The sequence below is a fragment of the Exophiala oligosperma genome (assembly GCF_000835515.1).
Source record: "Exophiala oligosperma strain CBS 72588 unplaced genomic scaffold supercont1.4, whole genome shotgun sequence".
Lineage (NCBI taxonomy): Eukaryota > Fungi > Ascomycota > Eurotiomycetes > Chaetothyriales > Herpotrichiellaceae > Exophiala > Exophiala oligosperma.
Window position 1 is genome coordinate 227,520 of NW_015622821.1, and position 22,765 is coordinate 250,284.

At 50.1% G+C, this 22,765-nt stretch overlaps 10 protein-coding genes across 10 annotated transcripts; 5 read left to right on the plus strand and 5 right to left on the minus strand.

Moving 5' to 3' along the window:
• Positions 1–109: 109 nt before the first annotated feature.
• Positions 110–3,513, minus strand: PV06_04232 (uncharacterized protein; the record flags this gene model as incomplete). Its single annotated transcript, XM_016405097.1, has 2 exons — positions 110–3,106; positions 3,157–3,513. The coding sequence occupies 2 exons, from the start codon at positions 3,511–3,513 to the stop codon at positions 110–112; spliced, it is 3,354 nt and encodes a 1,117-aa protein (XP_016263303.1).
• Positions 3,514–3,890: 377 nt separating this feature from the next.
• PV06_04233 (uncharacterized protein) lies at positions 3,891–4,367 on the minus strand (the record flags this gene model as incomplete). The annotated part of the gene is made up of 1 exon (XM_016405098.1): positions 3,891–4,367. The coding sequence occupies one exon, from the start codon at positions 4,365–4,367 to the stop codon at positions 3,891–3,893; it is 477 nt and encodes a 158-aa protein (XP_016263304.1).
• A 357-nt stretch (positions 4,368–4,724) lies between these two features.
• Positions 4,725–5,838, plus strand: PV06_04234 (uncharacterized protein). Its single transcript, XM_016405099.1, has 2 exons — positions 4,725–4,979; positions 5,028–5,838. Exons 1-2 carry the CDS (start codon positions 4,859–4,861, stop codon positions 5,636–5,638), a joined length of 732 nt encoding a protein of 243 aa, XP_016263305.1. The 5' UTR covers positions 4,725–4,858; the 3' UTR covers positions 5,639–5,838.
• Positions 5,628–7,221, minus strand: PV06_04235 (uncharacterized protein). Its single transcript, XM_016405100.1, has 3 exons — positions 7,055–7,221; positions 6,810–6,998; positions 5,628–6,756 (listed from the first exon to the last, which is right to left on the minus strand). Exons 1-3 carry the CDS (start codon positions 7,110–7,112, stop codon positions 5,867–5,869), a joined length of 1,137 nt encoding a protein of 378 aa, XP_016263306.1. The 5' UTR covers positions 7,113–7,221; the 3' UTR covers positions 5,628–5,866.
• A 134-nt stretch (positions 7,222–7,355) lies between these two features.
• Positions 7,356–8,598, plus strand: PV06_04236 (septum formation protein Maf). The gene has a single exon (XM_016405101.1). The coding sequence runs from the start codon at positions 7,530–7,532 to the stop codon at positions 8,385–8,387; it is 858 nt and encodes a 285-aa protein (XP_016263307.1). The 5' UTR covers positions 7,356–7,529; the 3' UTR covers positions 8,388–8,598.
• On the minus strand, positions 8,426–9,650 carry PV06_04237 (uncharacterized protein). The gene is made up of 2 exons (XM_016405102.1): positions 9,119–9,650; positions 8,426–8,964 (listed from the first exon to the last, which is right to left on the minus strand). The coding sequence occupies exons 1-2, from the start codon at positions 9,550–9,552 to the stop codon at positions 8,724–8,726; spliced, it is 675 nt and encodes a 224-aa protein (XP_016263308.1). The 5' UTR covers positions 9,553–9,650; the 3' UTR covers positions 8,426–8,723.
• Positions 9,651–12,003: 2,353 nt separating this feature from the next.
• PV06_04238 (uncharacterized protein) lies at positions 12,004–15,178 on the minus strand. The gene is made up of 9 exons (XM_016405103.1): positions 14,749–15,178; positions 14,200–14,702; positions 14,125–14,143; positions 13,879–14,073; positions 13,533–13,822; positions 13,279–13,485; positions 12,759–13,231; positions 12,335–12,683; positions 12,004–12,276 (listed from the first exon to the last, which is right to left on the minus strand). The coding sequence occupies exons 1-9, from the start codon at positions 14,837–14,839 to the stop codon at positions 12,157–12,159; spliced, it is 2,247 nt and encodes a 748-aa protein (XP_016263309.1). The 5' UTR covers positions 14,840–15,178; the 3' UTR covers positions 12,004–12,156.
• Positions 15,179–15,610: 432 nt separating this feature from the next.
• Positions 15,611–18,026, plus strand: PV06_04239 (uncharacterized protein). Its single transcript, XM_016405104.1, has 4 exons — positions 15,611–16,799; positions 16,850–16,945; positions 16,991–17,088; positions 17,143–18,026. Exons 1-4 carry the CDS (start codon positions 16,073–16,075, stop codon positions 17,971–17,973), a joined length of 1,752 nt encoding a protein of 583 aa, XP_016263310.1. The 5' UTR covers positions 15,611–16,072; the 3' UTR covers positions 17,974–18,026.
• Positions 18,027–18,582: 556 nt separating this feature from the next.
• On the plus strand, positions 18,583–20,848 carry PV06_04240 (uncharacterized protein; the record flags this gene model as incomplete). Its single annotated transcript, XM_016405105.1, has 3 exons — positions 18,583–18,867; positions 18,922–20,107; positions 20,160–20,848. 3 exons carry the CDS (start codon positions 18,583–18,585, stop codon positions 20,846–20,848), a joined length of 2,160 nt encoding a protein of 719 aa, XP_016263311.1.
• Positions 20,849–21,107: 259 nt separating this feature from the next.
• Positions 21,108–22,762, plus strand: PV06_04241 (mitochondrial-processing peptidase subunit beta; the record flags this gene model as incomplete). Its single annotated transcript, XM_016405106.1, has 5 exons — positions 21,108–21,254; positions 21,308–21,433; positions 21,487–21,564; positions 21,619–22,313; positions 22,372–22,762. 5 exons carry the CDS (start codon positions 21,108–21,110, stop codon positions 22,760–22,762), a joined length of 1,437 nt encoding a protein of 478 aa, XP_016263312.1.
• Between the last annotated feature and the right edge of the window lie 3 nt (positions 22,763–22,765).

The following is a 22,765-nucleotide window of genomic DNA, read 5'->3' on the forward strand; positions in this document are numbered from 1 at the left end:
CGTAACATGCAATTTTCGCCCAACCAGTAACCGGGCCTCGGTGGGAGTTCAAGACGTGTACAATCTTCAACTTCACCTAAAACGACGATCCACAAGGCTCGAGGCAGAGTTACTCGATACGCCTTCTCGACAAGCTATCAACTTTGACGACATGCTCCACCATCTCACCCATGGTCTTTTGTACCTTGAGCCAGGAGACCTCTGCTCGTGCAGCTTCCATCTTGGCCTTTTCCATTGCCTTTTCGGCATCTCGCGCAGCACCAACCACCTCGACCATGCATTTGCTCATCTGAATCAAATGGCTCTTTCGCTGCAGGTCGGTCTCTATGTGAGCGAGGTCCAAAAGAGAATGAGTCAAAGTCGTGGCGTTGGAGAGTGTCTCGGCTGGAGAAGGGAGTGGGGGCGGTATTGACGTTGCTTCTTCCGCACTCCCGTCCTCCTTAGCATTGTCACGCTGCTGCGTCGACGAACTACTGAGGAGCCTACTAGGGTACGGTGACGGCTTCACAGTCGCGGTGAACGGCGTGGTTGGGCTGATGAATGGATTTCGGATCAAGTTGCGTGCACCAGCACGGGTCCTAGCATGTTCCGGACCTCGAGAATCGTCAGAGTCCACCCCACCGCCAGCACCATCCGATGGATTTATTCGCAAAGGATTAGGTACGAGACTGTGTCGGAAAGAACCAGCCCCATTATCGTTGGTAGTCGTATCTGACTCGACGGAACGTTTGTGAAAGAGTCCTCGGATATTCGAAATGACTTTCTTGCTGCTCGAAGAAGGGGCGTATCCCAGTTTGTGGACGGCCTTCCGAGCCTTTGTCGAATCGGCGTGTGGACTGACACTCTGAGAGAAGGTTTTGACATTTCTCGGCTTCTTGAGAGAATCAGGGTCGACTTCACGAGTATTCAACGCACGAGGCTGGATGCTGATTGTTGGGCCGGTATTCTGTGGAGGCGACACAATGATCGGAGGTGGTTTTGGTTTTCTGGAGGAGATCCGTGGTGGATATGTCGCGGTAGAGTCGCCGCTGCCAGCACTACCAGGGACATCCAAATGGGCAGACACCTTTCGAACAGGTTCCTTGCCTTTCTTTTCCAGATTTCCGGCATTCTGAAACAGAAAAGGCGCAATCTCCTTGCTCGGTGGTGCACGTAGGGCAATAGTAGATGGCCTGGATGTGATCGACTTGATACTTGCCGAGCCCGTTTTTGGTGGTTCGGCATCCGTGTAGATTGAAGACTTGCTTTTACTAGAGTCGCCATTTTTGGAGAGCGAGGGCTCCTTGGCTTTCGGAGGGGATCGATCAGGACTTGGACAGAGATTGAACTCTGCAAAGTCTTTGCCAGGCCAGTCACACTGTACGTGGAGTGGGCTTTTTTGATTCTCCCAAGAATCCTGTGTCACATGTTTCGCAATGAGTGAACTAGGTCTTGAATCACAGACGAACACCACATCACTCCCAGGCAGCTCTGCCGGTTCAGATTTCGATGGAGAGCTACCCTCGCCTATCAATTTGCGCACTTCATCATCGTCAAGTACTTTGATTTCACTTGTACGATCAGCAATGTTTCTCGCGATGAATGACAGGGGACGGTCGAAAAGAGCACTGGTAGGCCGGCTGCTAATCTTTTGGTCCTTACGCTGACTGAGTTCTGGAGCACTTCTTTTGCGGCGGTTTGTGACGCTGGAGCGTGGAGGTAGAGCAACTGCGCTGGTGGCTGCTGTCTCGTCGGTACCTAGCAATATACGACTTGCAGAGTCGTTGATACGCAGTGTCGGACCATCAAGCAGTCCATTGCCAAGATGTTTGAGACGAAAACCACCATGGGCATCATAGCCACGTGTTGAGCTGTGAGAATTGTCGGTTCTGCGTACTGCTGAGTTTTGATCTTGTGGCACAGGCGACGACAACGCATCTCGAAGATCAATGCAGCTATCTTCAACAGTTGGAGATTGGTCAGATGACTGAGAATTTGCAGGATCAGTTGCTGTGGCGCGAATTTCCTCGATTTCTCGGCTCTCTGCTGACTTCAATGTTTCGTCCGGAGGGGATTGTTGTTGAGGAGAGACACTCGCTCTACCCGCGCTTGCTCGTTCATCTTTCAAACGGCTCGGAATCGGGAGTGAGCTTTGTCTGGAACCATCTCTTGCAGTAGATACCTTTCGTCCAGAATTGTCAAGACCATTCGAAGTAGGAGTCTGTAGACCGATGGACACCATCATGCTTTGATCCGCCAAGTTCATTTCTTGCTGATTAGCAGGCGATGCCGTGTTCGCTCTTGAAGGGGCACGAGAAGGGATGATGTAAGGTGAGCCACGGACTGTGACTGCATGTCGGCCTCGGGACGCAGATCGAATCGGACCTGGCACATAGCCATGAATCTGTTTGGATTTGCTCAATAGTTTTGGGTGTTCTTGAATTGACGAAAGGGCATCTTCGTTGGCCTCACTCTTCTCACCAGAGCTCCAGGTTCTCTTCCCCATCGCATTCTGAAGTCTCATAGCCGAGGTCTTTGTTTGGCGAATGACAGGGTTCTCGTTGTGTCGTCTAAGAGAATGCAACATTGAGTCGCGTGGCTTTGGCAATTGACTCGACGATAGTGGGCGGTTAGAGTCATTGTCACAGACTTTTAAAGGTGAGTGCGTATTTTTCTCTGAAGCTTGGGAGTTGAAGTCTTTTTTGATAAGAGGATTTTCAAAGTCGACGGCCGAGTACTTATTGTCTGTTATATCTTCATTGTCTTGCAGGTTCAGGCTTCGAAGACCATCGATAATACTCTCGCCCAAACTTGGCTTGGTCTGACCTTTGCAAGGTTCTGGAAAAGTGGTAGTCGTGCCATTTGAAGGCTGCATTGAAGGCCAAACTTCTTCGTTTAATAGTCCACCATCTAGAGGAGACACTGAACGTCGCAAAGGGCGTTCAGCGCAGTCGATAAGTGATCTGCGGACAGGGGATTTGTAGTCGACAATTGCAACAGGAAGACTAGGCAATGGTTTGTCGATTGGGCTGGAGGACTTTTTGGGGGGCTCGGAGCGGTCCAATTTGCTCTGCTGTGGACGTTGAGTTTGAGTCGGAGTTGTGGCACTGCTCTTCGTTGATCCAATCTAGAATCTAGTCAATATTGTCGGTGGCACCATGGTTGAAGAAGGCATACAATGAGCTTCCGCGTGGTGTCTTTAGAATTTATTAATGCTTCCTGAACCTGTGTCGAGCTAGCCTTTTCGCGTAGCTTTGGGAGTCGAAGACGCTTTGAGGCGCTTCCTACCCAGTCCTTCTTCTTTCCTTTTTGCTCAGACGACACAAAAGACACAGATTGAGGTTGAACGGTGACAGGGGAAGGTGACCTCGTCCCGGTGTCGCGGATTGCCATCTTAGAGGTTGATGCAGTACGATCATTGCTGGAGTTCGATACAGGCGTATTGAATGTGGTGCTCCGAATATGAAGTCCCGCAGGGTTCATGGTTGATTGAACGTCTGCAGAGATACCATGGGTCTTTCGACGAAGAGACATGACTGAATTGAACTATTGATATTCAACCATTGAAACGTTGAGTAGAATCTATGGGGTGTTGTAGTGTTTTCAGGCGCGTCAGGTGAAGACGTTGATTTGTTTTGGCGATGTGATCGTTACTTTGACCTTCACTGCGATCGCGTTGTCATGTTGCGGCAGCGAGGAGGACATACTGGAGCTCTCCATTCCAAAATCATTGGCCCTTGGAAAAATGTTCTCGACGCCCTCCCGTTCAAATGCACTTCGCATCTGATATATCCGCGAACGCCTCTTCCATCAACAGAAAATACCAGCAGCTTGCCAATGACTGCAGTAGGGCTGACCAGCAGTTTGCTCAAGTGATACAATGTCCATGCCAAGATGCAGTCGTATTTCATTCAATCATTATTATCATTGTTATTTGGACCTTCTTTCATTTGCTTGCTGGCCTCGTATTGTTCCATGTTCAGTTGCCTCCAATTAGGACCTCCATAGTCTTCATCCTTGAGACGTCCAGCGTCATCAATTTGAATACCTTGCGAGTCAGCAATCGCCTCGAGTTTTCGCTGCTCCTCCATCATTTCCCTCAAGTAGTCGGCGGTCTTGCTCAACATGGCTTGCTCGCTCTTTTCCTGACCCAATGCACCAGGCACCATACGAGAGAGCTCGGTGAATCGTTCTCTGATAGCCGTCCGGCGCTTGTTCTCTGCATCTTTGTGGTTGAAATTTCTCTGATCCTCGGTTAACCTGGATTTGGCGACTTTGGAGTTCTTCTTCGAAGAGCTTCCAGGCTCTCTAGCATTGCTGTTGTCCTCAGGCTCTGTCGAAGACGCTCGTGATTTGATGCCATACTCTGTTTCGTCTTCTTTCGACATCTTTTTCAGGCTGAATTAAAAGACTGATTGAGGTTTTGAGGGTTGATCCTCGTTGCCAACTGAACTGATAATCGAGGTATGATCAACTTTGACGACGACAGTGGCAGGGATGGCTGTGACTAGTAGAGAAGTTCTTGTATCTCTATAATCAGAGTGTAAATTTGTTCGAGGAGGAGATGGGCCAAAGGACAGATTGATGGCAACGAGAGACGTCGTTGTCGTTCACGTAGTAGAAGGAGGTAGTCGGGAGTCTCCTCCAATCATTTTCGTCATTGGCTCGGCCCTTAACACCGACATGCATGAGGTTAAATCCGGGGATTCTTTTGTAAGTCGATCCCGCCATCATCAACCATCACACGATGACAATCATTTAGTTGAGCGTTTTTGCCTTTCTCCTATCGTTCTTCTACTGCATGTCAATCTCGAATCAACAATCTGTCACAAGTTGCTCAAGCTCACCGTGATATCAGAACACTCCTTACTTGACCAACATGAGCAATGTACGACCCCTCCGTGGCTCATGCAACTGCGGTCGCAATCACTACGCCGTTATTGTGCCTGTAGACTCTACCGAACGGGCAGAAGTCTTTTTTGATGACAGTAGTGAGAGTAGTAAGTGAGTTGTGTTGTGTTACAGATGCATGCTAAAGCCACGACTAGGACGAAGTCAAGGCACACCGTTGACAGCATGGCTGAGAGTGCCATTGACCTGGTACTCTTCCTCAACCCAAGCATTCTTCCCCGACGAAACCCACACGTCTATCCGACGAATCTTTTCTCCTTTACATAGCCCACACACTCAACGTGTATTCTGCGGATATTGTGGCACCCACTTGTCCTTCTGGACCGAGAACCCCTCATCCGAAGCCGAATTTATGAACATCACCCTAGGTAGCTTATTGGGCGAGGACATACAAGCATTACAAGAGCTGGATCTGCTTCCTGGGGACCTGGAGCCGCAAGATGTCCAGGGACAGTCGTCGACAGCTGTTCAAGCACCTTCGAGTCAAGAGCAAAGTCAAGGTTTGACCCGGACGGAACGCAGCGGACGATCGGGAGGCTTGTCCTGGTTTGAGGAAATGCTGGATGGCAGCAGACTAGGTCGTACTCACAACTTCCGAAAAGGAGTCGGTGTGAGTCCGGATGGCAATACTAGAGTCGAATGGGAGATTTCAGAATTCTTTGACGACGGCAGTGCAACACCACAGACACCAACCGGCTCCAAGCGAAAACTCGGAGATGTTTCAAGTGATGATGTGATGCAGGGTTGATGAGCCTGAAAGCTTGCCAGAGAAATAGACATATAAAAGCGTCTCGACATGGTTCCGAAGCTTGGCAGGCATGGTGTTGTGCAGACAAAAGGCAGCAACGGAAGCGTATATTGCTGTACAGTGCGATGCTAAAACTTCCAACACTAATGAAACATTTATATACACCTCAAGTCTATCATGATGAATCTCTTTGGCTTTGATCTTTCTTGTCATATCATATATATCCAATCATCCCGTAACACTCTTCACAGCTGTCCTCATGGCTTCAGGCAAAGAAGCGACCTTGGTGCTAAATAGATCCTCGGCTTGTTGCCAGACACGGCTGCTCTTACGATCCTTCAGCGTCAACAAGCTTGGCAGCAAGGCTTCACTAAATGCCTCACTGGCCTCCCGAGGCAACAGAGAAGGCAGGTGGTCTATGCTAATGACACACAGCGGTGGATTGTCGTACCCTTCAACCTTTATCGTCGGGCTCGAAAATGTGCTGTTCTTGGTGTATATTGGCACCGGGTTGTGCGGGTTTGTCGTGTCGCAGGACACGTCGCATACGACGGTCAGCTTTCTCTTTTCCGACGACAGAGATTCTTGGTTGAGGAAAGGTGGGATGGGGTCGGAGAGGTAAATGCAGTTGACGAAGATATCGCTCTCCACAATCTCAGAGAACGGGCCTCCCTTGGCTGTCTCTGCCATATCCCACTTCAAAATGTTCTCGTCGGGAATGCCGACCTGCTTGCAGAGGTCGACAGCGCCGCGACCACAACGGCCGAGGGCACCGATGACCAAAACTCGAGGCTTGCGCCCAGTGACCTTTTCACCCTCTGCTAGTCGCGCGCCGACATCCTTCAGGAGGAGATCCTGGTTGGGATAACTCGATACAGAAGGCATGCTCTCGGCGTCGGGGTGTTGTAGTTGATAAGCCCATGCTTCGACAGCGAGGGCTGCACCAGCATAGCCGGCATGATATCCGAACGCAGCGACACGTCGACCGGTGTCATCTTGGAGGAATTCGAGATCGAGGAGGGTGCCACCACCTTGGGGAAAGCGGGAGAGAACGTCTTGCCAGCCACCTTGGCCTTTGTAGCAATGTGCGAACTGGACGTGCGTGTGCTTCAATGCGACTGGGAAGTGTTAGCATAGTCTGTGGCTGCAAATATAGAAATGAAAGCAGTACATTTATCTACAGGCAGCTCCTTAAGACCAATTATGATGTGGTCCTTTGGAGCATCGACCCATGATCCTTCAGGAACAAGAGTTGCTCCTACAGCTTCGAACTCGGAGTCGTCGAAGATGCGTTCTGGACTTCTTTCGACGTTGACCTTGTATCCAGCGTCGAGGAGAGCTTTGGTAGTGGTGGGCGTGACTGCAGTACGTTAGTACAAGGTCTTGACAAGACAAGCGCAAAGAGATCGGACGTACGAGCTGAGCGGTGCTCAAGAGGCTTGCACTCTGAGCGTAGATGTAGTATGGTCGCCATGATTGGGTTCTTGTGCTTGGAATGACAATAAAGGTTGCGATGTTGTAGCGAGAGTGGCCGATTGTATTTATTTGGATCTCATCAAAACACAATATGACTCAATACGAGCAGGACGCAGGGCGCAACTCGCATGATACAGTATGATGAGATGCTCCGAAAATTCCCCCCCCACACCAACTTTTTTCTGCCGCCGCCCATTGGGCCAGTACCTGAATCTTCGGCTGACGTATGCTGTACTACTCACGAGAATGTCCATCCCGCCAGGCCAGGCATTACGAGGCTCGTTAGGCTGTAGGAAGGTAACCTGTTCCTGAATACCTACCTAACCTCCATTGGCCCCTCCTGATCACCATCATCGACATCTTCATCAGCCTTTTTGAAAACTACAGAGACCGAGGTACAGTACACACGTAAACCATGACGGACAAAAAGGAGCCTGTGTCCACCGACGCCCCTCCATCCTACGAAGCCCTCTCCATCCCTCCTGAAGCACAGTCACAACCGCAATCGCAATCGCAATCATCCCCACAGCCTGGTGGCCCTCGAAGACTTCGCCCACCACCTCCTCTAGACATTCCGGCCCTGAACATCCTCCGCGGGCGTCGCGTCATCCTCGCCTCACAGTCCCCTCGGCGGAGAGCCCTGCTCGCCCAGATCGGCCTGACCCAAGTAGAGACGATACCGTCCAACTTTGCGGAGAACCTCCCTCACACGCTGTCCCCGTGGGAATACGTGTCGGCGACGGCGACCCAAAAGGCCCTCTCCGTCTACCGCACCTCCATCCAAGATGAGTCCAAACCCGAGCCGGCCCTGATCATAGCGGCCGACACCATCGTCGTGTCGGCGATGGGCGAGATCCTCGAAAAGCCCCGATCCGAAGCGCACCACATCAAGATGCTCCAGGGCCTGCGCGATACCGGCACGCACAGAGTCTACACGGCGGTCGCCCTGATCGCGCCGTTGGCCAGTGCGAGGGATCCGGGGTACGCTCTCGAGACGGGGACGGAGGAGACGATAGTCAAATTCGACCCGGAGATCTCGGACGAATTGTTGCTCGCGTACGTCCGCACGAGAGAGGGTGCGGACAAGGCGGGAGGGTACGGGATCCAAGGCACAGGCGCGATACTCGTGGAGAAGATAGAAGGGAGTTTCGACAATGTTGTGGGCTTGCCGCTACGGTTGACGTTGAAACTCATGGAAAAGGTCATGATGAAGGCCGATGATGATGATCATTTGGGCGATGAGGATTTGTTGGCTGAGGAGGAAGAGGAATGATGACAACCAACACGCATTTATAGGGCGTTATCGGGACGTGGAGCGTGACATGAAATGGAATAAGACGATATGGATATACACACACTCCCCAAAACATAGACCTGACTTGAGCGAGCATATGAGTTTAGTTTGAATCTTTGAACCAAAAAAGGCACATGATCAACTTGGCGCAAGAACGTCCGGATCTTCATCGCCATGTGTTGGAACACCCATTTGTAGTGTGCACCTGCATTGGGATGTGCGTTTGTGTTTCACATATACATGAGTCGTCTTCAGAGACTCGCCAGCAGGAGCATCACCACCACCACCACCTCGTCCTTCTGCCCTATTTTAAATTTACTTCAAGTGCTTCAACTTTCCATCGTGTCCGAGGCCCGACAAGTCGGCTTTTCCGATGGTCGCATCGTTCTCGCCAGCATGCCATAACCTCTTCACGGCCTCGGTGACTCCGACATCGTTCGTCTCGAACTCATAGAAACCAATTCCAACAATCAAAGTCGCGAGGTTCAACGCCCACATGAAGGCCTTTCGCATAGTTGGGTGTTTGTTGATTGGGATGTAATCAATCACCATAGACCTATAATTTACACTCGTGTCAGTTATCACCTCAAAAGTAATTGCGGTTGGCCTTATCGTCTTTTCCTGGCTGCCAGGACAGAGACAGTCCCAGGGCCAGCCCAGGGTAGTCCCCAAATAAAAAGCAGGCAGGCCCGAAAAAAAGAAACACGTACTGGAACCCGATATGACTGTGCACAATAATTCCAAAGATCAAGACAGCGTCGAGTGTCGGGCTGACGCTCCCCGAGGCAAAGGGAACCATGGTGAGAGGCACGAGGCCAGCGGACAGGAGTCGTTCAAAGGTCCAGTGGTAGCTACCGTGGAGAGGATCCGGCTTCGGCACGGGCGCGGGATCGTTGACGCCGCCCTGGATGACCTGTGGTCCGGGAGGGAGGATGTCGCGCTTCGAGGTCGTCGAGAAAGCTGCATATCTGCTGCTGCTCGCGTTCGCCCACGAAGGTACGAGGAGCTGTCTGGGTTGGAGGAAGGAAGACGGAGCAGGTCGGAGCAGTCGAAGCGATTGTGTCGGCGAAGTGGTCGCGAACGATCGTGACGACGACAACAATTGCGCTGAGCGGAGCACGGCGGATCTCGACGACGCTGCCATCGTTATGCTGTGAGAGGTGTGGCCTCGGGATCTTGCGTCTTCTCGAGGTTGTTTGTGGTGGTTTGGCGATGCGATGGAAAGACACAACGATTGCGTTCAAGCAACAGCAGCAGACGAACTGCGGCGTTGGGCCAAGGCGTTTACTTCCGAAGCTCGCATCCGAGAGACCAATCACAAGCTTTGCATTTCAAGTACTATATTCCATACGGCGAAGGATATATGCATATGCGCTATTTGACCAAATTCCTCGGCAATATTGATATCTCTGCATGGAACTCATTCGTACTCTACGACATCCCTCATGGAGTAATCCAATCTCGATAATCTCAATGCGTGTTCTTATCTCAAACTGTACTCCATCCAATCATCTCATAGTCTTCATCATCTCTTCGCAGGAGTCGGCCTGATCAAAAACTTCGCATCCCAAGGTGCCGCGACACCACGATCTTTCTGCCTCATCATAGCATCGGTCATACTCGGATCATTCTCGATGTCGTACAATTGGTACAGTCTCGTCAGCGTCAAGTGCATACCAATCTCCGCCAGGTGCTTCCCGATACAGTTCCTTGGCCCGTGACTGAAGGGTTTCAACATGCCACGCATCTCAGCCGACGAGTTTAGCCACCGGTCAGGGATGAATTCCTCCGGATTGGGAAACACTTTTGGATCACGGTGAGTGGCGTATGGAATCGTCGACACGGTCACGCCCTCGGGAATGTATTCGTTTCCGATGACTTTCCCAGACGAGACCCGTGGGAAACCTGCATTGAGAGGGCCCCACAGTCTCAATGCCTCATCGATACACGCGTTGAGATATGGCTGAGAAACGAAGGTCATTAGCATCTGAACGCTCTTCGAGGAACACACAACTCAAGTAATTTCAAAAGCACAGAAACTTACCAACTTGGACGCTTCTTGATATGTTGGTGCGTGCTTGGGGTCCGGAAACGCGGTCCTAATCTCGTCCACCAACTTCTTCTTGACCTGTGGGTTCTTGCCACACTCCCATATGATGTACATGGTGGTCACGGCCGTGGTGTCGCTCCCGGCAATCAAGAAAATGATGGTGTTCTCGACGAGTTCTTCAAATGTCAACTTGCTTCCGCCGGTCTCTTCGTCCCGAGCGTCGATCAGGTTCCTGAGGAATGTGCCTTGAGCGAAGCCATCGCCTTCCTTTTTGACCTTTTCTTGAAACTCTATGACACTTCTCTGTGCAAAGTTGATCAACTTTCTCAAACCGCGGTACCCTTCTTGGATCTTCGGGATGGGTACGTAGCGCAGGAATGGAAAGAAAGATTGTACTGGCACGACGACCATGCTGTGATGATTTGTTTGTTAGTAAGCGCACGGAGCAAGAAGAAACCCAAACCGAAGGCAAACAAACTAGTCAGCCAGCCAGCCATAAGGACCAGAACAGAACGGGTGAAAAAAACTCACAAGCAATCCATATCGTGGTGGGAGATTTCTCCATGTCCCGACACCGAATCGAACGACTTGCCAAAGCTAAGATAACTGACAATGTCCAGGTAATGACACATCATCATACCGAAGATGTCCACGGATTTTTGGTTCTTTGCGGCGGGTGCAAAGACACCGTCGACCAGCTCTTCGACTTTCTGGTGGACCAGAGGTTCATCCTGGAGCAATGCCTTCAACGAAAAAGCGTGCGACAACAAACGGCGGACCCGAGCGTGCGCCGTCTTGTCCCTCTCGTTCAACACGCTCGTGGCGCCCGTCGCGGTGAACATGTCGTAAAAGACGGGTTCTTTCGGGCAAGGGTTCGAGCTCTGGCCGTAAATGTCCACCCACGATTTCGCGTCCGCAAAGTACAGTTCGTTCGTGGCGACCCGGACGGGGCTGCCGTAGGTCTCGATCATTTCGAGCTGCCAGTAGATCCGCGTCATCTTGACCATTTGGAGGATCGGGTAGATGTCGGTGAACTTCGCCAAAAAGGGCCCTGGGTATTTCGCCAGAGGGTGGAAAAAGATTCGGTAAACGACCACCGCGAAGACGTACACGACCGGCAACGTCCACACCGCCGTCCACTTGATGTTGACATTTTCTTGTAGGTGTGCCAGTGTCGACGCCGCCAAAGCCGTCGGGGTAGACATGGTTGTTGTTTTTTGTGCTGTTGTCGAGAGAAGTGTGTGTCTCAGACTATGTCACTTGTGTACGTAGGTATTGCTAGATATACAATGTCCTTGTCCCTTGTTCTCGGGAGCGACACATCGTAGGTGGTTATCCATGGTCGACTTCCCCCCTTGGTTTCTTAAGTATACGCTCTCTAAAGGGCCATTCGAATCAGGGTATCAACCGCCGGAGCAAGATAACCTCCGGGCGTGATTCCGAAAAAGTCGATCATACACCGAACAAACTGGGGAAAAATACTCCGTAGTCTGGAGAACAACACACGGTCTACAGCGTCCGGGGAAGTGCCACAGGTCCGGAATCAACCATGTCTTGTTCCGAACAACGTATTCGAACCGAACGACTTTAGTCTTGGATATCGAGCAATAAACAATCTGGGATCTACATTTGCAGAGATGTTGATCGCTGGCTCATCTGCGATTGAATTTCCCACTGCTACTCGTACGTAATCAATGTTCAAGGTATAGACTGACGACTTTCTTCATAGATTGGTGGATCTTGAAGATGACTCTCTGGACCTCCTGGGTAGAAAATACTCCACATTTCAAAATCTTCGTTGAGGCTTGCATCCAACCACTAGGGTTTATCGTATTAGCAACCGCTGGGTTTTCAAAGTCTGAAGGTATTCACTTACATCTTGATGTAGGTGTTCTTCGGAGAATGACCCAGGCACTCCCTCCGGAGCCGTTACGAATGGAGGAGCAACAGACAGAAAGGAGGAACCGTCATTGTCCAGCTGGCCTAGAGTTGAAGTCTGACTTGGTTGTATTGTTTTGTATACTTCCAGGGCGTTGTTGGCGAGGAGAGCCAGATTCTTCACCAGTGGCACATTGAAGTCGGATTCCGTTGCGAATGAAAGACGTGCAAAATGGCCAGCGCCCACGTCCATGAGTGCTAGATCTGATGGTGTGGCGCATGCCAAGTTCTGAAGTATGGAAACAAAGAGATTGATCACCGCATACAGCGGAGTGTAGTAACCCTTCCTACAACCTGTCAGCCAGCTTTCTGTGACCAGTATGACAGAGCGAGCTTCAGTCACCCAGTGCTAAGGGACTTACACTAGTGAACAATTTGCGTCACAATGAACAAACCTGCACTCGAGTATCGCTGCTTTGGAAGTCTCAGCCAGGATTTTCGACGAACGTTCGATCTGGCTTCTGTACTCGTGGCTTTTGTCTAGGTTGAAGATATCTCGACACCAAGGATGCGCCAACGCTGAATGTATATCCCATGTGAGTGTGTTAAAAAGAAATTGAAGGGAGACAGCTTCGTGATTGTTTAGGAAGGCTGGAACGTTTGCCAGATCGAGTGGAAAATGGAGTTGGAGGGAGTCTTTCAACGACTGTCGAAGTTCCTCCAGCATCGTGTCCATCTGTACAACATTGTTCACCCACTCTGCGGGTGTGCTTTGAAGTGCAGAAGCGCTCGCCAATTTTCTGTACGCAATCGATGAAAGTCGACTTATTCTGACAAGTCCCTGGAAGTACATCGATGGCGGTACTTCGCAGGTGATATCGTCATCGTCCATTGTCTGTTATGAATTAGCTCAACATCAATGAAGACTGGAAAGACACCCACTGAAGGCCTTCCAGCCCTCCAAGCAAGATCCTTGTCGAGACAATATAGAGCCCAGAACGTGCAATTCCGCATCGCAACTTCATGTTCTGGCAGATTCCATGACTGTATGGGGTGGCGATGTAGTCCTTGAGTCACGGCCAGTCTCAAGGCGTTTGCGCACAACATGTATTGTAAAATAGGACAACTGATACCTTCTATGACATATGCCTGACGAAGATTAGTGAAGAGTTCCTCGCAAGTTGGAGGTCACGCACCATGAGTGCCAGTGCTTGCACGCCTGTCAGCGATGTGTGACAGAAGAGTAATTCCGAATGTACTGATAGTGCATTCTCGAACCATGCCCAAGATTCCCGTTGAGCTTCTCGAAAAGTAGCACTTTTCGATAATTCGATGCGGCATCCCGAGGCGTAGACGGTATTGCGTAAGGCGTACCACGCTGGATCATCATCGATTTGACTGCCACTCAAGAAAGTCCGGAGCCTCGTCTCGAACGAACAGCGCTGAATTATGCCTAGTGATGCCTGTGTGCCTTCTTCAAAGTATGCTGCAGCCAGTCCAGTAAGAAAAATAGCACAGAGTTGCCAAGTAAGTCTGTCTTACCTCGCGAGAATTGTAGCGCAACGTCAAGAGACGGCTCCGGTTTTCGCTCTGCTGAGGGTCTCTTGTCCATCTTCAGTCGTTTTGCAAGATCAAGGGCAAATTGTGAGGCAATCGCCTCGAAGTCTGGCTGTCTAACTCTCGCTTTTACCCAGGCTATACCAGGTTTCGAGCAAAGAGCCATGTTCGTCCTTGGCCCTGCTCTCTGTCAGTTCGACGATACACAACGGAACATCTTTTGAAGCTTACCCCAGTACTCGATTCCTGTCTGTCGGAGAGATTAGTATGGAGAGTGTAGGATCAATGGCGCCACTGATGACATACCTTTACTGTTTCGTACCCGCTAGTGTCTTTTGTGCTGGGCTGGGTAGGAGTGTATGGAAATGTTGAGGATTTGGAGGCTTTTGGTGATGCTTGTGAGGCAATTTCTATTCGTTCCCATTCTCGTGGGCTTGGTCGAGATTGTTGTTGCTGGGCTTCCTGAACTGGCAGCCCTACAGGGGAGGGCCCTCGATCGAGCGGAACGGTATTCGAGATATCATTGAACCTAGTCTCGGAATTGGAGGTAGGCGGTCTGTCTTGTCGTCCGCGATTTATGGCGTTGGACACCTGAGTCTGCTCAGATCCAAAGGGTTGATGCGCATCGTTCCGGACAAAGATTCTGGCCAGATTTTGATCTTCCCGTGCAGCATCAAGAAAACTCTCGAATTCAGCAAGTCGACGTGCCAGATCATGGTGAGTTCGCCTCTTTTTGCGCCGCTGCCTTTCTGAAAAAATGCAGCTCTCGCCGTGTTCTATACAATTGTCACAGGGATGTGTACCAATGCCTTCCCATCATCAGTCAGGTAGAGAGTTTTAGGGAGGTGATCATACAGCGGATCTTCTTCAGCCTGCAAAAATCACAAGCACGGGCTCTTTTCGGGACTGTTAAGCCCTGGTGAGCAGCACTATCTGCAGCTGACATTGTTGAAAGCGGTTGCAATGATAGAGACAAACACTACATGTGTATATTTTTCAGTCCAGTTGTAAGACAAGATACGATCAACCTTGCGTTCCTGTCGGATCAGAGCATCAGCCAGCCCTTGACTGTACCTGGGTAAATTTTCCTGGGTTTGATTTCATAATTTCTCCACAAAATGAACCATAGACTTGGACCAGGCGAAAGCTCCGGGGTACATGACCTCGAAAATCGGGGTCCCGCTCAAAAAAGACTCCACATGAGAGAAGGAGAGGAACACCAACGCAGATCTGCTTACGTAGAGGTCAATGGGGTTCCGGCATCAACGCGCTGAACGGCTGGTCGTGTGCAAAGAGTCCTTCTCGACGAATCAGTTCTCTTTAAACGAGTCATGGTCATGGTTGATCAATGCGCTGCCCTGCAGTAAATGGCATAAGCAGTGTAGTAAGAGCTCCAGTAATGCCATGAATGTTCGGAAAACCGGAGGATTTTGCGGGCCGGTCATCGCTCCGAAAACTGTGAGTTCAATAGTTTCCCCTTACACTGGGAGTCATCGATGGCAAGCTGGAGGTCAAACATCAACAGCACTCACTCAATGGCTGTTCGGCGGGAAGTACGTAATGGCATTGAGAACGCTGGTGACTCCGAAGAAGATATCTCAGGACGTGCCTGCAACCTTACGAGTAGTTCGGAGTGAAGCAGCAGGCCCTCAACAAGCTAGACTGCTCTAGGATCAGAGTGTCCTTGTTCTCCATCCTTCAACCTCATGAACAATTGTTCTGAGGTTTCCAACTGTGCTGGTAGGGAAGAACGCCGTGTCAAAAGCAAAGAGCACAGGAGTCACGACTGGATGGCTCAGAGACAAAGCTACCTCAAGAAGGTACAATCACGTCAGTGGAACTAATGTGAAAATGTCTGAGTCGATGTCTCCGCAGCCTTTGGCCTGAAAGCTTTCTAAGCTGACCGGCATATGGTCACTCACTCATACATTTTCTCAACATCCATATTATGTCTCGACTCAGCACCCAAGAGCATCTCCTTTAGCAACCTCGGGTCAGTATCAGAAACGGCCCATTGGTGCGGCTAATGCTGCGGGGTTCAACTTCACCGAGGAATCTGAACGGCTTACGAAGTAGACTGTGAGATGATAACGATTCCTTTTAGACCTTCCAAGAAGGCATGTCTGGCCTCACCAAATCCGAACAGACTTGTGCTCGTGAAGGGCACCTCTAATACACTATGTCGACCAACCGAGTAGTACTAATCTCTGCCGCGCCCACGGAGGATGTCATTGTGCCATCAGACGCTCCGCACGAGAACGAATGGTACAATGGTCGAGACTTTGACGGCTACCGCATCACTGAGCAATTATTATACGAAAGACGTAAGATCAGAGTGATCTGTGTCGGTGCGGGTGCCACAGGTTTGCAATTTGCTTACAAAGCCGAGCGTGCTCTCAAGGACGTCGAGCTCCAGATATACGAGAAGAACAGCGAGCCTGGTGGAACTTGGCTCGAAAATAGATATCCCGGATGCAGTTGTGATATTCCAAGCCCTTCATACCAATTTACCTGGGCTAAGAATCCAAACTGGTCACGGTACTATTCAGGGGCCGAAGAGATCTGGAAGTATATGAAAGATGTTGCAGTCAGGTATGACCTCGAGAAGTACGTTCGATTCAAGACGACAGTAGAGTCGGCCACTTGGGACGAAGATGCAGGTCTATGGAGACTCAGTATAGTGGGTGCGGATGGATCACACTTCGAAGACAGTTGCAATATTCTGGTCAATGGATCCGGAGTCCTTAACTCGTGGAAATGGCCGAATATACCTGGCCTGGACTCATTCAAAGGCAAGTTGATGCACTCTGCCCAATGGGATGGCAGTTATGACCTGAAGGACAAGAAGGTCGCCGTCATAGGAGGTGGTTCATCTGCTGTACAGATCGTACCTTCAATTCAACCAAGTAAGTGATCTGGAGACTGCGGCTCATGCGACTGCTTATATTTGCTTCAGCTGTCAAAAAGTTATATCCCTTTTTAAGATCTCCGGTCTGGATCACGACGGGTTTTGGAGCAAAGTATGCTGGCCCGGGGGGCACCAATTTCACATGTAAGTAAGCCAGTCTTGTACTCAGCTTCAGGGCTGAATTCCTAGATTCCGAAGAGCAGAAACAAGAATGGAAGGCAAATCCCGACAAGTATGCCCAATACTGCCGTGACATTGAGGGCGAGCTCAACAAACGCTTCACACTGGTAAGTCCTCGAGGCCCTTCTCGGCGTCTCGACAGACTTGCTGACGACGAATAGATGCATCTCAAAGCAAATGATCAGAAAGCCTCTCGAGAGCTGGTGGCAGACATCATGGCCGAGCAGCTTGGGCACGATGAAAAGTTGACCAAGCATATGATTCCTCCGTTTGCTCTAGGCTGCCGGCGAATGACTCCCGGGTCAGGATATCTACAATCCTTAAGAGCAGACAATGTCCAGGTGATTCCGTCCTCTGCAGTCCGTCTCACCGAGACTGGCATAGTGGATGAGTCCGGAGAGGAGCGCGAGGTGGATGTCGTTATCTGTGCAACTGGCTTCGACACTTCTTTCACGCCGCATTTCAAAGTCTATGGTCGGAACAATGCTGAGATTCACGAACAATTTGGAGACTTCCCAGTTGGGTATCTCGGCATCACAGCAGAGAATTTCCCAAATCTGTTCCTCTTGATAGGGCCTAATGGACCGGCTTCGCACTCGAGTATATTACCGATATTAGAGTGGTACACCAGGTATATCTTCCAAGTTATTGAGAAGATTCAGACCGAGCGTATAAAGGCTATCGAACCCAAAGGAGAAGCCATCAAGGAATTGTACAATCACACGCATGAATTGATGAAGCGATTGGTGTGGTCATCAGCTTGTCGAAGCTGGTTCAAGAACGGAAAAACTCATGGTCCAGTAACGGCAATCTATCCCGGGAGTCGCTTGCATTTCTTCGAGATCCTAAAGAATGTTCGGTGGGAGGACTACAACATTACCTATATGTCTGGCAATCGATATGCATTCATGGGCAATGGATATACGCAGACTGAAGTTGATCCAGACGGGGATCCGGTGTGGTATTTCGATGATGACTTTGTACAGATATAATACTCATATAGCAGAGATTAGTAGAGCAGAAATCAGTACATAAAGCATATGCCAATCACACGCTGTACCTTTACCTTACGAGTATTTACCTTGGAATTGGATGAATGATTCTGGTCATCGAGATGCAGTGCGACATCATGAGAGATTTATCTGGCGTGTAATTGGTTTCGGAGAGTTGAGCGACCCTCCAGGGACTGTGTCCGGTCTTGAATCTCGTACCATGGACCCTGCTCACAGTCGTAATAAGGCGTGGAAAAAGAACCTCGACAACCCCAGTCGACTGAATCTAAGCCCCTAACGGGGACACATCGGGGCCCTCTAGAGGCACCGCTCAAGTCGATTGGAGGCACTACTTATTAAGCCAAAACCGCCTAATAAAGCAGCCCAATACTCGTACAGTACGTGCATCCACCATCCTCTCCGCTATCAATCTCTTCTCCGCTTCGTCTGATCTAAGGCTTTCTCGACTCACTGAATTCCTACAGACTGCATCGAGCACTGAAGAGTCGACTTGGGAATAATAGTAGTTTTCCTGTTGTGATACGTGATCACAATCTTCTCCACAGGCCTCTACGACTCGAATATCGCGTACGAAACCAATCCGAAAGCATGTCGAAGCGGAGTTGGCAAGAGGCCAATCTTCCTTCCCCGCGAGGCCCAATTACCAACTTGCAACGGACAGGCTCCTCGGTGTCGCCTCAGTCCTACAACTCACCAGGCCAGGCGCTCTCGCCAAAGAAGAGCCGTAGCTCTTTTGACGAGCCTCCTCTCATAGCCAAAGCCCCTCCCAAAGCACCACAACGAACCAACTCCGCCAATGGCGCCCAGGCCGATTCCAAGTTACCAGGAATATCGAGAAAGGTCAAAGCATGCGCAGCTTGTCGCAAACAAAAGGTGGAAGTTGGATATAGCTCGTGTTGAATCTGGAGCTGACACGTTACCTTACAGATCAAATGTATCATGATTGGCGATCCCCCGTGTCAGAGATGCAAGGAGCGAGGATTGTCATGTCGATTGAACAAGAGCTTGCAGACCCTCATGTCGGAAGACTCCAAATGGAAGTCTGCAGTCACCAAAGATGTAACTGCGCTGTACTCTGCCGTGGAAGAGATAGTACGAACGCTGCAGCTGTCCCCTTTGCCGCAGATGCTCGTTTCGACCCAAGACCCTGCCATCTTCTTCGACCAGGAAGATCAAGGCAACGATCAAGATGATGAGGATCAGTCGCTCGACAACTCGCCAAAAGTCACGCCAGTCGCAGACAATCTATCCCATGTACCAATTGAATCGCTCTATCAGATTACAGGCATGCGGTCTCTACGCGCGACCGAGAACATCACAGAAGACCAGTCGCGGATATGCAAGCAACTGCGTGACACTGACTTCATTGCACGAGGTCTGATCAAGCAAGAAGATGCTGAGCATCTGGCCAACTACTACCTCAGCAAGCTCGACCCATATATCTGGCATATTTGTCCTGACTACAAAGACCTCGATTCCTTCCGGCGACGCTCTCCCACTTTGACGGCCTGCGTTCTGTCAGTTGCCGCTCTTCATGACACCAAACTTGGGCATTTATACGCCATCTGTAATAAAGAGTACCGAAGGCTGGTTGCCAATGCTATGTTCGAGAGGAAAATCGATATGGAATATTTGAGAGCACTTGTACTGGGGTCATACTGGTTAAGCGATATCTCCTGGACTTTATCTGGATATGCTATTCGTCGCGCCAGTGAATTTCACCTTCGACAATATTACCACGAAATTTCCGAATCTGTCAAATCACCTGAAAAGGTGGATCAGGAGAAGCTTCAAGAGGCGATTGACGGCATCAGAGTGCTTTACTTGCTCTACATCTGTGATCACCATCTCTCCATCCTCTACGGACGATCATCGATCATGCGGGATAACGAAAGTTACATTACTGGATGGGAGGCGTATCTGGCGTGCTCACTATCAACCGACGCTGATCGTAGAATTGCCGGTCAAATTTGCCTGATGTATCTAATGAATCAAATACGCGAAACTTTAGGTCCGGAAGATACAGGGTCGGTGCTGCCAGCCTCTGCACTGACTAAGATTGCTGGGTTCGAGAGGGACTTGGATGATTGGATAGCCAGGTTTTCTCGACATAGTAAGTTGACACAACTCCATGGCAACCATTTCTGTTACTGATCATCAAACAGACCCAAGTCAATGGATAGGCAATTGGCCCAATAAAGGCGCCATCATGCACTACCATTGGGCCAAGTTGTACCTTCAATCGTATGTGCTTCGAGGTCTGCCAGACAGCGGTGCTGTTATCCCAGAACACTTCTTGGAAAACGCGTCGGCGGCAGTTGCTGCTGCAACAGCAATCATCAATTTGCTACTGGACGACAAAGACGCACAAATAGCTATTGCTTACGTCCCTCATCATGTCCACGGCATGATCGCGTTCGCTTGCATGTTCCTGCTAAAGATCGCCACAAAGTTCAGTGCGCAGCTCTTCTTGGACACTGTTCGTTTCCAACGGCTCATAAATGCACTGGCGCAGCATTTCAAATCGACAGATGTCGGAAAGGATCACCTGATACACAGAATGGCAGAAGGCCTAGAGAAGATGGCCGAAACACTTGGAGGTCCAGCTCGACCTAAGAATCGAAAGGTCAATGGGGCGCAGTCGAAACCACCAGTGATATCTCCAAGTCAGCCAGTGATGGACGAAAACGCAGAGGCTATGACGAACGGGCAGGCTGATGTGCCCGACTATAATGCCCTGGACCCTGCTGCATTTGATTTCGGCGACCCTGCGTTAGGACTGGGAATGCCATTTTTTGATTTTGAGGGAACGACTGTTGGTATGGGTGACAACATGTGGAACTTTAACAACTGAATAGCAAAAGGATACGGATATGCAGCCGATGTGATGTGTATTCTTTCGTAGCGAATCTGGTCCGAAGGCATTAGTGCTGTACGAATACGAGTCTTTTATGAGAACTGAGATGAGCCAATCAAATGATTTGTAAAGTGTTTGTCCTAATTGAGTTTAGCGCGTTGCGGAATCTCAATGAGCTTTCGAAGTGCCTACAACGAAGCTCAATCTTCAACCACACCAGCTTCTGCCTTTCTTGTGCCTTCCCTTGTCCTTCGCAATGGCGTCTCAACGGCTGGCGCTGAACTTCCAGCGCTCTCTACGAAGCCGACAAGCTATCAATGCCATTAAATCTCCTCTCAGACGCTACGCCAACCCTGTTACGCCGACGAGAACAGAATCCACCACGCTTTCCAATGGCTTGACTGTATGAACACCGACTATTGCTGCAGATTTCTAGGGTGTACTGACTGGTGGTAGATTGCGACAGAGCATTCGCCTTGGGCTCAGACGTCAACCGTCGGTGTTTGGATTGATGCAGGAAGCCGGGCAGAGACGGATAAGACAAATGGAACAGCTCACTTCTTGGAACATCTTGCTTTCAAGGTAGACTCAGATTCCGAGGCGTCGTTGATACAAAAAGGCTAAAGAGAATTCAGGGCACAAACAGACGCAGTCAACATCAACTCGAGCTCGAGATTGAAAACATGGGTGGCCACCTGAACGCATACACCTCGGTATGAGAGAAAATTGTATCTGACTTTACAAACACAAGACTAATGTCTTTACAGCGCGAAAACACCGTATACTACGCCAAGTCTTTCAATTCCGATGTTCCCAAGACCGTTGATATCCTCTCCGACATTCTCCAGAACTCCAAGCTCGACTCCGCCGCAGTTGAACGGGAACGAGATGTTATCCTTCGGGAGCAAGAGGAGGTTGACAAGCAACTGGAAGAGGTTGTTTTCGATCACTTGCACGCCACCGCCTATATGAACCAACCCCTCGGACGAACAATTCTCGGACCTAAGGAAAACATCGAGACCATTTCCCGACAAGACCTGGTTGACTATATTGGCACCAACTACACCGCGGACCGTATGGTTCTAGTGGGAGCTGGTGGCATTCCTCACGAGGAGTTGGTCAAGCTCGCCGAGAAGCACTTTTCCGGCCTCAAGTCTGCACCACCTACCTCGTACGCGGCCGAGATTGCTGCCGAGCAAAAGCGCACTCCCGAGTTCATCGGTTCCGAGGTCAGAATCAGAGACGACACCATCCCAACTGCTCACATTGCCATTGCTGTTGAGGGTGTGAGCTGGAAAGATGACGACTACTTTACTGCGCTTGTTACTCAAGCCATTGTTGGTAACTGGGACCGTGCCATGGGCAACTCCCCATACCTGGGAAGCAAGCTCAGCACTTTCGTCAACGCCAACAACCTTGCCAACAGCTTTATGAGCTTCTCTACGAGCTACAGTGATACTGGGTATGTGTTGAGAAAAGACCGAGATAGGAATGATTTTGCTAACAGTGATGGTTAATAGGCTCTGGGGTATCTACCTCGTCAGCGAAAACAAGACGGCCCTTGATGATCTTGTCCATTTCACTCTCCGTGAATGGTCCAGACTGTCATTCAACGTCAGCGAAGCCGAGACGGAACGTGCCAAGGCTCAACTGAAGGCCTCAATTCTCCTTTCGCTCGACGGTACGACTGCTGTTGCGGAAGACATTGGGCGACAAATCATCACCACCGGCCGAAGAATGGACCCTGCCGAGATTGAGCGTGTAATTGGATCCATCACCGAGAAGGATGTGATGCGCTTTGCCCAGAAGAAGTTGTGGGATCAAGATGTTGCTGTATCGGCCGTTGGATCGATCGAAGGTCTTCTCGATTACCAGAGAATAAGAAACGATATGAGCCGAAATGCGGCATAGACG